At 41.4% G+C, this 14,611-nt stretch overlaps 1 protein-coding gene across 1 annotated transcript in view; it reads left to right on the plus strand.

Annotated features, from left to right (window-relative positions):
* The window catches only part of LOC122939886 (alpha-2-macroglobulin-like), a 277,231-nt gene extending 263,208 nt beyond the window's left edge, over positions 1-14,023 (plus strand). The window contains exons 29-36 of the mRNA XM_044296073.1: positions 939-1,144; positions 4,358-4,573; positions 4,658-4,782; positions 5,120-5,210; positions 6,409-6,474; positions 8,947-9,049; positions 12,888-12,953; positions 13,878-14,023. Coding sequence (XP_044152008.1) covers positions 939-1,144; positions 4,358-4,573; positions 4,658-4,782; positions 5,120-5,210; positions 6,409-6,474; positions 8,947-9,049; positions 12,888-12,953; positions 13,878-13,897 — 893 coding nt within the window. The 3' untranslated portion in view covers positions 13,898-14,023. The remainder of the gene's footprint in view (positions 1-938; positions 1,145-4,357; positions 4,574-4,657; positions 4,783-5,119; positions 5,211-6,408; positions 6,475-8,946; positions 9,050-12,887; positions 12,954-13,877) is intronic.
* The last annotated feature ends 588 nt before the right edge of the window (positions 14,024-14,611 follow it).

Here is a 14,611-nt window from a genome sequence, read left to right on the forward strand (position 1 = left end):
TGTGTATTATTTATTTATTTATTGTATTTTAATTATGTATTTTAATATGTTTTACTTAGATTTAAAATAGTAATTTTATTTATATTAGTTTTTTTAATTAATTTTAATTATTTTTCTTACTTTTACCATATATAACCACCATTCCTGTCCTTCTTTACCTTCCTCTTCTTTATCCTTTTACAAAGAGTTATGCATTCAGTACCCTCATCAGCAAAATGCAAACGACACCCATTATTTGGTATGGGATTAATTGAGAACATGAAATCATGTATAGTCCAATGTGAATATCTCCAGAATGGAAATGTTTTATTAGCCACAGATGACTTAAATTTAAAAAATGAATTTAGTTTTTACAAACACCACATTATCATATCTTAGGCTACTTTCACACTAGCGTTTCTCTTTTCCGGTATTATACCAGAGAAAAACGCTTCCGTTTTGTCCCACATTGACAATTTAGTTGCGTTCCCATACCGGAGAGCAAACCACAGCATGCTGCAGTTTTCTTTCCATCACGGGATGCGGAAAAGAACGGATCCGGCGTGACCCACAATGCAAGTCAATGGGGACAGATCAGTTTTCTCTGACACAATAGAACACGGATCCGTCCCCCATTGACTTTCAATGGTGTTCATGACAGGAGCCATCCCTTGCTATGTTAAAGATAATACAACCGGATCCATTCATAACGGATGCAGATGGTTGTATTATCAGTGACCGAAGTGTTTTTGCTGATCCCTGCCGGATCCAGCAAAAACGCTAGGTATGAAAGTAGCCTTAGGTTTAATCTGTCTATACTTGTTTTGTACATACTGTATGTTGTTTGAGCACATTTATATTCTTGGTAAAATGTATTCACGTTGACAATTTTTAGAGATGGTCAGCAAGGTATTATAAAGACAATATTTCCCTACATACTAACAATTTATCATTAATAGATCGTGAGCAGCATTGGGAACGTTTGTCCAAACCTCAGTCTGAAGACTCATACTGGTCCCGAGCTCCATCAGCAGAGGTGGAGATGACCTCATATGTGCTCCTAGCCGTCCTTTCTGGTCCAACTCAAGATTTAGTCAAAGGCTCAGAGATTGTAAATTGGTTGAGCAAACAACAGAATCCATATGGAGGATTTTCTTCTACACAGGTATAGAAGTCATTATGTTTTACTATGACACAGTTATAAAAAGAGTCTGCTATTTCCATTGAGGTTTCTACATCGTAATTACCAACATTGTAACTTGTTTTCAGACACTCTCCAGTTAAATTGATAGTGAAAAACATCCTGTACTATCTGGTCAGATTGTATTCCCAGATTTTTTCCATGTTACCTTCTGAATACTGAAATGTCAGTTTCCTGTGGTTCTCTAGCCTTTCCCTCTGTACCATCACCAACAAACTACGTCTGAATTAATGAAGAAACCCCATCTAAAGCTGGGATTTATTGAGATTTACAATCCGTATAATGATCAAATTAATTATATAAGTAGAACTTACTAAAGTTCATCCATGACAATGCATGTTAATAAATGATTATCATATGGGACAAGAATTAATCCTGACACACAGTGTGCCAATGGCACCAGTATATTTCCATCCATGGCCATGAAGACACATTGATCAATATGGCCACAATGGAAATTGATGGACATTAATGGTAAATGAGTGTGGTGATCAGTGGCCCGCAGGGGATGCGTTGGGGTGCAGAAGATAGAAGTGGTGGCTGTGGTTGGTGTAGGATGGTAGTAGTAGTACTCACGGGGGTGATCCTTCTCTGGTTCTCGCTGGGCAGAGCACACACAGTGAAGGAAGGGGCACAGCCTTTCTTCCGCTCAGAGCACACCCTGGTGACTGTCTCCTGCTTGGGGATGGTTTGGGGTGCCGTTGGTGTAAGTGTGAGGCGGCAAGTCAGGTAGACTTTAAAGGACTTTACAACAAATAAAGGACTTTAAAACAAATAACAGTTCTTTACTGAAGAGGTTGGCAAAGGACAAATACATGTTGTTCTCACAGTGTTATGCCGACAGTCCATGCCGCCGCTGCACTGCTGTTCTGCTGTTCTCTGCAGGTGCAGACACCACATCACTCACCATGCCACACAGTGCCCTGTTCACCGGCGTCCTCTGCAAGTTGCGCTGGTGTATCATAGTCTAGTGCTTCTGTGATTTGCTAGTGTTTATCCTGCATTTTTCCTGTGTTTCTACCCTGTTCCAGTCCTGTACCCATCCTGTCTGTGTGCTCCCACGCTTCCTGTTCAGTTCTGTTCGTGTTTCAGTTCAGTTCCCAGCCTGTCTGCCCTGTCTGTGCTCCTGTCAAGTACCCAGCCTGCCTGCGCCTTGCACCCCTACCATGCCCTCAAGCCTATCCTGTGTCGTCTACCTCATCTACATTTTCAGTGTACTGCCTGAATCCCCAAAAAACTGTTTAAAGTCCTAGTTATTGCCCCTCAGACTGCTGCTGCTTTTTCCAGCATTTTTTCTATCCTGAGTTGCCAGTGCTTGCACTGGAGTCCGTCACCCCCATGGGTCACCTGTCAGGACTATCCCAGGAGGTAGTGGATGGTTGCTACAGCAAAGTCCACATCCCTATACAGGGGTTTGTGAATACCAGGAGAGCATGTAAATAATGCCCTTAGGTTCAGCCCAAAGTCGAACCGGTTAGTTGGCACTGTCTCATTACACAGCAGTAGGTTCAACCTTGATTATTCACAGATTGGCAGATCTAAATGTCTCACAATTCCTGGGGACTGCAAATAACAGGCCGTTTGTTATCTCTATGAGTCAATCCTGCAATATATCTGCACTTTCTCTCATGTTTCCGCCAAAGGGGTGCAAAATCTCTCTCTCTTAAATCTCTCTCTTTCTTCTTTAAATGCAACACAACACTCTATAGTCTTCATCATGCACCTCTCCTTTATGGCTGTATACACTCCAGGATATGTCTCACTTGCTCGCTCAGAGGCTGGTATCGGGCTCTGTCTCAGTAAAATCCCTTAGCTCGCTGGTCTCACTTCCCATGGCTGCCCTGTTGCTTCTATGTTTTCTCTGTCTCACTCACACTGCTCTAATTAATTCACTAAGGCGGGGTTCACACCTGAGCGTATTTGATAAGCGCTGTTTACAGGCATTTTTATCGGGCGTTTTTGAGGCATATTTTGGGGCGTTTTCGTATTTTGGACCACAGAGGAGTACAATGAAAAACAGAGGTGTTACACGTGACAATACGCCCCAAAGAAGCTCCTGTACCTCTTGGGGCGTAGGGCATTTCATAGCGCGTTCGTACGCTCTGTAAAACGCTCAGGTGAGAACCATGCCCATAGGGAAACATTGGTTTTTGCCTGTTGAGCGTTTTACAGCATGTAGGAACGCGCTGTAAAACGCTCAGATGTGAATCTAGCCTAAGTTGTAACCCCTCAAAGGAGGGGATGGATGGAGCAGCGCCACCTACAAACGGTTCTCATGGGTCTGTTAATTCTATTCACAGTCTTCAGGGTAGACCATACACATTACACAGGGTAAAAGAGACATTTTAACCCCTTATGCATTGGGTCGCTGGCATACTGCATGACTCCCATATAAAGGAACTTTAAATTTCCCCACATTTTCCAAAGCAATTTCAAAATATGGTTACACTATATTTTGCAAGAGTAAAACCATTGACACATCTGCCACACTATGCAGGAAGGTAATGGATATGTCATCCTTAAAGGGGTTATCCTACAAAAAAAAAACACATCAGAAGTACTGCACAGCATTATTTTAACTACAGCAATGCAAAAAATCTCCAGTGTAATTGTCAGCCTTATCGGTTCTCATATGCTGTGCTTTGTTTCTTCCCTTTCTGTGGGTGAGCAGCAGCTCATCATATGAGACAGCCAAGCACCTTCCAAGAGTGCATTGAAGTCATTTTTTGTTAACCCTTTTATCGCCAGCTCCAGCGAATTTACTGATAAAGAGCTCTAGCGTATCCAATGACCTACAATTTCCTTCTCCACTGTCTAGAGAGAGATATAGCCATAAATTCCCTAGAATTTAAAATTGAATGAAAGGGATTTGGCCTGCTTCACTAAGATCCTCCAACTGAAGGTGGACCAGAATTTTAGACACAGGAGAAACAGCAGGGGGCGCTACCAGAGAGGAAACTGTAATGTACATACAAAAACCTATTACAATAATACTTCATTTGAAATGTGCTTTCCATTACATTAATTTTTGTAGGGGAAGCCATTTAAATAATGGAGACCTATAGATGTCAATCTCATGACAAACTTTTTTCCAAAAGTACAGTATACACCCATTCAACTTAAAGAAACATATAATAACTTTTCACCAGATGTCAACATAGTACTTTTTCTCTACAGGACACAGTGGTGGCTCTTCAGGCATTGGCCAAGTATGCAGAGGCCACCTTCAGTGACAAAGGAGATGTGACTGTGACAGTATCATCCAAGACAGAATTTATGAAGCAGTTCCGCGTAAATAACAATAACAGGCTACTTCTGCAGAGTACATCGCTACCAACAGTACCTGGAGAGTATACGGTGACATCTTCAGGAAGCGGCTGTGTCTATGTACAAGTAAGTAGAATTTTTGTCAAGTTCTTCGGTATTGATCTACCACGTACTGTACATTTATCTAAACTCAATTTCCTAATCTGACAGACAGTCCTGAGATACAACGTTCCTCCACCTAGACAAGAAGAAACCTTTGCAATTAAAGTGGAGGTTCAATCAAATGAATGTGCAGAAGAATCAATGACAAAACTGGAGCTCACAATCACTGCTCGGTGAGTGTCATCTACTGTGCTATACATGTATATGCTAAGTCAGTGGCTTAACTAGAAATGACTGCCCCCCCCCCCCCCCGCCCTACAACTTTGCAACCCCCACTCCTGTGGCTTATCAGACGAGGCCCAGCAGCCACTTCACCTGTTTCCTATAGTGTTACTGTATATAATGTCATTGTATAATACTGTCAAAGGAGCCCTGAAGGGGCCATTCCCCTGCTTCCCCTATAGCTACGCCCCTGTGCTAAGTCATACAATCATTTTTCTACACTTACGTTTGTCGCTTTGATATTAATGACCTTGTGGTTACTTTTTTGTATTTTTCATTTTACTGTAGATATACAGGTTCTAGGCAAAAATCCAATATGGTTGTTATTGATGTGAAGATGTTGTCTGGATACATTCCACTAAAGAGCTCAGTGAGAAAAGTAAGTTCATCTTTCACACCTCTCATTGTCACTTACCTCAACATGAGTATTACAGTAGCTTAAAGAGGTTGCCCAATTTAGTTTTTTATTTATTTGGCCCCCCTGCCTGGAATACATCTGTATAGATATAGTCCGATGCCAAAGTTTTTTATGAAAAATTCTTACACATTCATGTGGCTTCATCAGATTTCATACAGAATCCCACAGGAAAAAAATTGTATCACTTCCTATAAATTCGCTGGCATAAGGAAGTACAGTAGAAGCCATATAAAGCTGTATACTGTACATCCGTATAAAGAAGGCTGTTGGCCAAATGAGCGAATTCACCTATTGTCCGAACATGGGGAGAGTGGAATATGCTGTCTCTGACACCGCTTATGTTGAATTCCAGCATGGCTGATCCTTATTTTCCCCAAATAGTAGATATCAGAGGACTATCCGCTCCTCTCACATATCCATAAGCAATCCTGTCAAATTTTGCAGGTTCACCAAATTTGTGTGGTCAGTTTTAGACCCTACTAGTCTCCAGTGATATCATAACAAGAGACAAATACATTGATCAGTTGGAGATTCACATTTTGAAAATGTAAATGCATCTGTCAGCAGTTTTGTACCTATGACACTGGCTGACCTGTTACCTGTATATAGAACAAATTTGTTCACACCGGGCTTCTGCTGTGTATAGGGTTCCCACCCCAGTCGTAATATAATAGCAGTAGGAGATTTCCTTAGATTGCGATTTATTTTGTGGTGATTAAATGCGACAATAACGTGTTAACACGTTTTCGGCTAGATTAGCCTTCATCAGACACTATGAGGAGAAAAGCAGTAGTGTCATATGTCATATATATATATATATATATACATAAACATATATATATATATATATATATATATATATATACATAAACATGACCTGTTACCTGTGCGCTTGGCAGCTGAAAACGTCTGTGTTGGTCCCATGTTCTTATGTGTCCGCATTGCTGAGAAAAATGATGTTTTATTATATGCAAATGAGCTTCTAGGAGCAAAGGGGGCGTTACCATTACACCTAGAGGCTCTTCTCTCTCTGCAACTGCCGCGCCCCCTGCACTTTGATTGACAGGACCAGGTGTGATGACATTTGCACTGCCTGGTCAAGATTTGCTCCTCTTTAATCATCGCCTAGACTTATATCTGCTGCCTTCTTTTTTCACAGTTGGAGGAGAACTTGATAAAGAGAAGTGACATCCAGATGGATATGGTGACCCTGTATCTGGAGGAGGTTAGATCACAGACATTTTGATTACTTTATAGGCCAATTACAGTAATGCTTGTCTGTCTTCTAATAACTGTTACTTTTCTCTTTCACCGTGGTCAAAACTTAGTCTGGGTCCTCCTGTCCCACCCAATTTCCCAGTACACATACATCAAACCCTCCCATGCAATATGGAACATAAAGTATGACTTCCCAGATTTCTGATGAGTTAACAATTTCTTTAAATTTTTAATAGAAAAAAAAGAATTATAGCCACACTCTGCTTTACCTGCTTTATCTGACTTTTATGTCAGAAAAAGTGGAATACGTGCTTCATAAACATGACTTTTATTCTGATCACCATATTTTTTCCAAAAACTCACATAATACATTTAGGCTACTTTCACACTGCTTTTGACATCTGTCATAGGGTCTCAATAGCGGGGGAAAACGCTCCAGTTTTGTCCCCATTCATTGTCAATGGGGCAAAACTAAACTGAAGAGAACAGAGAGCGTTTATTGCGTTCCCATGATGCGCACAAAAGCGCTGCAAGCTGCGTTTATGAGTGCATCCTGGGATGCGGAGCAAGACTACACAATGTAAGTCAATGGAGACGGATCCGTTTATTCTGACACAAAAGAAAACAGATCCGTCCCCCATTGACTTACAATAGCTTTAGAGATGTATCCATCATTGCTATGTTAAAGATAATACAACTGGATTCGTTCATAACGGATGCAGACGGTTGTATTATCATGACGGAAGCGTTTTTGCTGATCCATGATGGATCCAGCAAAAGGCTGGTGTGAAAGTAGCCTAATGAATGTCCTGCTTCCATTCCATTACAAAGTTGGCTGTCTGTGGCCACCACTAGGGGGAGCTCAGATCATAGGAATTAATACAGTTACCATTAACACTGTAGAATTTCTGTACACTGTGTCCTCCTAGTGGCAGCTGGGGGGAAATGCAGTGAATATACCAATGGGAAAAGAAGTTTAGTGCAGGGACCCCCTCCTTCTGGGCTTCATAGCAGTTGCATGGTCTGTCTGTATGGTAGGTGTCACGGATGATCCGCGAGAATATTGAACTGTCCTCCCAATATTATCAATATTACTCTGCCTTATTAAACAGTAATTATTTCCCTAGGCCCCAGAACCTACAATTTGATTATTCAGAGCGTCTCCTTCTGTCCTTCTGTTGTACCCAGAGAACAACATAGTCCTTTTGTTCAAGTCAGTCAATAGATGCCCAGCAGATAACGCAATTACAGCTGGTTTCCTTAGGTTGACAAAAGAACTTCCCTTCCTGAAGAGATATCACAGCTAGGTGTGAAGACTGCACCTGGGGGGGAGCCGATTGGTGTCGCTGCTATCAGGGTCTGTAAGCTAGCTTGCGGCAGACAGGCCGGCACCAAGGTTTCCCAGATTGCAACATGAATCTGAGATATGATTTTTACCTTTTTAAGAGAGCCCATGCATCTTACGGACGTAAAAATTACATCATCGTGTCACTCAGAATTCACTGGACGTTTACATAGGACAAACATAACTCTAAGATGTACCCAGGTAAAGTTATGGTGTTACCCCATCATAGAACCAGTTATAATAGTAATATTTGGTATCCCTGAACTCCATATTTTGTGGGGAATGTGAATATGTGCTTGTTACTTGTGTACAGCGGAGACATCCCACGATATGGCACATGCCATATTTCAGAACTGACATTCACCTCAGGAATACAGCCTGCCCAGCAGGCGGACTCTCAATTCCCCGCCTTGATTCTAGGACCCTTTATAACACAGACCTAGGATCTGCTAAAAGAGTTCTCCACTTTTAACAACACCTAAAGAGGGCCTCAGCCAGAGAACCTGTGGGCTGTAGGCAAATTACACTGGACAAAGGCTTCTTGGACTTTACCCCTGCAACGGACTATTTCACCAACGGACATCTTTTCTGCGGAAACTAAGTATTTTCTTTCTTTTCTCCCTTTTGTTTATTGGACTATACTTTCCTTGATTATTGTGTTATAATTATTGTGCATCGTGATAATTTGTATTGTATATAGATATATAATAAATGACCTCCAAGTCATTTCTCTAGCCATATGCCTGTTTTCAAACACTGCAAAAACTTACCCTAGCCTCTCCGAAGAGAAAGCTACTCGGTTGTGTTATCTAGATAGTGGGTTCCTCGCTCCCATAAATTGTGAGGTGGTGGCAGTTAAACTACCCTGTGTGTAGTTCCGGTCGCAGTTCGTCGCACGCTTACTTGCGGTCAATCGGAGGTCCACTCCCTGCGCTTTCAGCCTATCGACTGTACGGACTCAAGTTAGACTGTCGGTGTGCTGAAAGTGGCTGGGAGGCCTGTTTGCGGATTGACCACTAGGGGCGCTGTGACGGTTTCGTGACGTATTGTGGCCGCGGCGGTCGCAGTTCCTCACAGTAGGTACATCACTGATGGTCAGCCATGTTCACAGCTGCATCCTTTTCTTCCTTGTAGCTGGGGCAGGATTCTATCAACCTTTCATTCTTCATCGAACAAGATAGTAAAGTCAAGGACCTGAAACCAGCCATAGTGAAGATCTACGATTACTACGAGACTGGTAAAATGTGTATATAAAACGGTGGAAAGAATTAGCCAGTGGTCAATTATGTCATGTCAGCAGTGTATTTGGTGCCTGCATTGGATTTGGTGCCTGCATAGAGCAATATTCATTCCTCTGCCTAGAACAGAGCAAACAGACTGCGCATGTGCTCGTGATGGATCTAGACTGTACTGTGGATTCAGAGCAGCCTATGGATGATGTATGCAACGTCATCCAAGGCAGTGAAAGGAAGAGCTTATAATCTAAGTTCCCTATCAGTATGTCTTTGGAGTGTGGAAGAAAACCGGAGTACCAGGAGGAAACCCACAAAACACAGGGAGAAAATACATAAACTTTTAGTAGGAATAATACGTACAACACAATGTACACTACTCACAGTAAGTTATGAATATTTGGCTTGTGGGTGAAATTTTAGGATGAACCTAAAATGCACTCTAACCTTTACAGTTGACCTTCCCTAAACATTTGAATACACATGTCCAACTGTTCAATGTTTCAGTACTTTTTGCACAACTTGCTGTTCTCTAACAAGGAGCTAATGGTAAAGTTCATAACAGGTGTTTGATCCATGAATCCTGGTTCAATTAGAATAGTTTTTTAAACAGTCCTCCTCCTCATGCTGTTCACATTTTGACATCATGAGACCAAGACAGCACCTAACAATTGATCAACAGTACCTCGTCATTGCGAGGCTTCAAGCAGGATGTTCTCAGACAGAAGTGGCCACTGAGCTTAGGGTACTTTCCCGCTAGCGTTTTTCTTTTCCAGCACTGAGTTCCATCATAGGGGCTCAATACCGGAAATGAACTGATCAGTTTTGTCCTCATGCATTCTGAATGGAGAGAAAGACGTTCAGGGTGCATCAGGATGTCTTCAGTTCAGTCACTGAACAGCGTTTTGGACGGAGGAAATACCGCAGCATGCTGCGGTATTATCCACGTCCAAGATTCCGGATCAGTTGCTGGAATGCTGGATCCGACATTAATTTACATTGAAGTGTCGGATCCAGCATTAAAAATACCGCAATGCCGGATTCGTCCTTCTGGTCTACGCAGACTGGTAAAAATGTGAAAAAAATATATAACGGATCCGTTTCTCCAAATGACATTAAGAGAGACGGATCCACATCCAGATCCGTCTACAAATGCTGTCCGTTTGCATGCAGATTGCTGGATCATCATGCCGGCGACAGACCTGCTTGCCGGATCACTCTGCCGCAAGTGTGAAAGTAGCCTTAGAGTGTTACAGAGTGTCATCAGCAGGTTGTAACAAAGATACATAGAGAGACTGGAAAAGTCTCATAAAGGCATAGAAGTAAACGTCCTTTGGCCGCATCCCACACCGATGACCGCTTCATTGTGAACAATACCCTGCAGAACCGGATGATAAATGTCACACAACTCCAAGCACATTTAATGGAAGTGAGAGGCACTAGTATCGAGCGAGCATCGCTATGCTCGGCACATCGCAGAGTTTGGCCAAATACTGCGTGTACTCAAGTACAATTTAATACAATGAAAGTCAAAAGGAGACCCGAGCATCAAACTAGGCACTGAAGAAGAGAGGGTGTCTGGTTCATAAAAAATAGGTTAGAAATTGATGGAAACCCCATCAAAATGGTTTGGAAACAGCATTAGGAGAATGGCTGGATGCATCTTGGACTCCCATTACCTATGACATACAATAGACAACCACACAAAGGCTATATGCCAAAAGCCAGGTATGTGCCCAATCTATCCATGAGACAGATACAGTCAGCACACCTTCCAATGGCAGCCTTGTGCACTATGAGACATTCCAAACCAGCTCTCATCTGACTGAGAGCCAATAAGCCTCAAAGCTGCTTCATATCTGTTGGATGGCTTGGGTAGACCTGCGCACCTAGATCAATATCATTAGGGTGACAAACAGTTTTCTGATTGTCCTAACATAATATTGAATAAGCTTTCTATACAGTTTTGTCATGTAAGCTAATTTGCATAACCATGGGCATATGGGAAAGACATGCAAATGAGCAGAATCTGCCTTGTTTTTCAGCTGAAAAATTTGCATAGAAAATTCGCTATAAAAATTTGCGGTTAGAATATTTGCGATCTACACTACTCATGAACAGCGCAATTTTAAACTTTTTTTGTGAACCAGACACTCTCTTCTCTTCTGAGCAGGGGGTGCAGGGGGTTCTCCCATTGCACTCGGTAGAGCACACAAGCACTTTGGTGCTCGATCAACACTAAGAGACACCCAAGTGTCACGTCAGACCATTCAAAATCATCTATATCAGCATGGTCTGCTTGCTAGATGACCTGCAAGGGTACCTGACCACACCACCAGACACAGGCGACATCGTCTTGCATGGGCCAGAAAACATCTATGCTGGAGGAGGGACCAGTGGATCTCTGTGCTGTTTACGCGAAAGTCAATACATGCTGAGCAGAAATGATGGCCACCAACGATGTTGGAGACATCAAGGAGAGTGATATGAATCAGCCACTGTTGGTGGTGGTGTTGCAGTGTTGAATAACATTATTAATCCAGTCATTGTGCCTCTGCATCAACAACACAGGCCTAATTTAACCTTTATGTAGGACAATGCGCCACTTCCTCGAGGTCGCATCTTTAGGGAGAGGCTGCTGGAGATTCGGGTACCTCAAATGGAATGGCCTGCACTTTCTTCAGACCTAAATCCCAATGAAAACCTATGGGATCAGCTGAGTTGCCGTGTAGAGGCTTGTAACTCTGTTCCCCAGGGCCGCCCTTCAAGAAGAGAGGGATGCCATGCCTCAGCAGACAATAAGTCGACTTGTGAACAGCATGAGACATCATTGCCAAGCTGTAATTGATGCTCAAGGCCCTATGACAAGTTTTGAGACATTGACATTGTATGTGGGGGTATACCCATCACTGTTTTTGGCTTTTGTTTCAATAAATTGTTTGAGATGAGGAAATCACTATTGCTGCTTCTACTTAAATGCCCTACTTTCACGATATAATATCACTGTAGCGGGAACTTTTTACGCTTTCCATAAATTTCACCTGAAAGCCAAATATGGTAACTTTTTTGTGAGTAGTGTAGAGTTTGCTCCAGAATTGATATATTTTTGGGAAGACAAAACAGACATGTTAGAAGTGACAGGCCCTCTTTAAACAGAAAATAATATTCCTCATCTCAAGCTTCTTCTTCGGCTGTGTCCACATCTGTGTCGTAGGCTAGGAGTCTCTGTCATGGATTCCGCACATAAAGCTAAGCAGAGTAGCACAGCATGATGCACTATTTTTTCCCAAAAAATTCCATCCTAATAAACTCCATTAAAGTCAGCGGAGTTCGTAAAGGCGGTGCTAGTGTTTGCCTTTTGACAGATCAGGATCATTCTTTTTGTTATTATCCTCCTATAACAAAGCAGCAGTGAACAATATTGTACAATTATGCCCCATTATAAAGTCTGATCACTCAATATGGGTATTTAACAAGTAAGGGTGGGTTCGCATTTGCGCTATAGAATTCTGTTATAATGGAATAAAACTGAATTTTAGGACAGAATGCAAAACGGAAGCCTTTGAAACATGTCTATGGCCACAAATAACGGTTCAGTTTTGTTCCGTTATACATAACGGAAAAAATAGTATTGTTTTACATTCTGTCCTAAAATTCCATTGTATTTCATTATAACTGCTATAACGGAACCCTATAACGGAATTCCATAACGCAAAGGCGAACCCGCTCTTACTGGTTCTTGGTGCATACCAGCAATGTGATATTCCATTGTTAGAAGCTTAAATCTTTTTAGCATTTACAAAGTGGTCAAGTTTCTGTTTTTAATACTTTCTTATATTTCAGATGAACATGCAGTTACAGAATACAATTCCCCTTGCAGCGGAGAAGACAAAAGTAACACAAATCAAGGTACGGTAGCAAAAGAAGAATATAGAAGTTTTGTTTTGTTTAGTTTTTACTTAAAGGGGTTGTCTCACTTCAGCAAATATAATCTATCATGGAGACATAGTCAATACAAGGCACTTACAATCCACCCTGCAATCCACAAGCGATGGTCGTGCTTCACACTATAGAAAAAAAGCTCTGGCCTCTCTGACTGTGAGAACGCGCATAGGCTCCCACTTTTTCCTATAGTGTGCAAGCACGACCACCGCTACTGAATTACAGGGAAGTTGTAAGCCCTGGAAATTAAGCAGAATTGCTTAATTTTTACTTCATATTGACTATAGAAATACATTTAGTATTTGGTTGGAGAAAAGTGTATGTCCCTGCACCAAACTTATCATCCAGTCCAAGCCACTGTGATAAATCTAGTGCAGGCCTGGACAACTTGTCTAAACTTACGCCATCTTTAGAATTAGTAAATCAGGGCCAATATGTCTCTCAAGGTATAAATTGAGACTATTTCTGAGGTAAATTTACTGTGCAAATGCAACATTATATTTTGTATTAGTCAATATTGTCAGCTAGTTATTGTCAGTTGCTGATACCATTTGGGCAGACTTACCAAAACTGTCAAAAAGAAAACTTGTCTTGTTGTCAATAGCAACCAATCAGAGCCCATCTTTCATTTTACCAGAGCAGTTTAAAGAATGAAAGCTGAGCAGTGATTGGCTCCTATGGGCAACAAAGACCGTTTTGATATGAGGCCCACTGACTTCTTTTCTGCTGATGAAAAATACATATTGTGGTCAATACAAGTTTGGAGAATTTAGGATGAATAAGTTGTAATGTGATTGAGATAAAACCTGACGTCTTGATGATGAGGAATAACATAAGGATTTATTTTTCTGTTTCATAAGATGGCTCTGACATACTTCACTTTTATTCCAGGCACAGAATCCAAAAATTAAAGACGATGGATCACTATAATGTGACCGTAATGATGAGAGGTCTACAGTCTTCAGTAAAGAAGATCCATTCTAGATCCATTGTAGAAAACCTAAATAAATAAAATCTTTACAGTTATATCCAAAAGATCTAAGATCAATGTGTTCTCTGTAATGTAAGACAATTCTGACTCCAAAGATGCCATAACATCCTTCCTGCCGTCTGTTATCCAGATATGGCCACCAGTTACAGAAATAGATAATGGAGCTTAAAGGGGTTCTTTGGGAATTAAGAAAATGAAAATATCTAAATATTACTTTATCCTAAATATATTCCCAAAAACCTTTCATTAGTTATAATGGCTTGTTTTGTCCAGGGAGCAATCAGTAGGAGAAATAAAATGGCCGCCGTCCTATTAGTACACACAAAACCTGTCCTAATCACACAGACGTTACTTCTGAACTCTGAGCCAAAGAGCTGTCTCATCCTCCTCTCTGCTCTGCTTGTCAGGGATTATAAACCTGAATACAGCTGATAAGATCTTAAGCTGAATCTCTGTAGGAATGGAGTTCATGAGAAGGCATGAAGTACAGAGAGGATGGACAGGACAGACTGTGGTAATGTGAGGATTAGAGATGAGCGAAGTTTTCAAAAATTTGATTCAGACGTTTCACAGAATTTTCCCCAAAATTGTACTTCAATGTGTATTGCAGCAACATGCATAGCTAGTCCTTTCT

The sequence above is a fragment of the Bufo gargarizans genome, chromosome 6 (genome assembly GCF_014858855.1).
Source record: "Bufo gargarizans isolate SCDJY-AF-19 chromosome 6, ASM1485885v1, whole genome shotgun sequence".
NCBI lineage: Eukaryota > Metazoa > Chordata > Amphibia > Anura > Bufonidae > Bufo > Bufo gargarizans.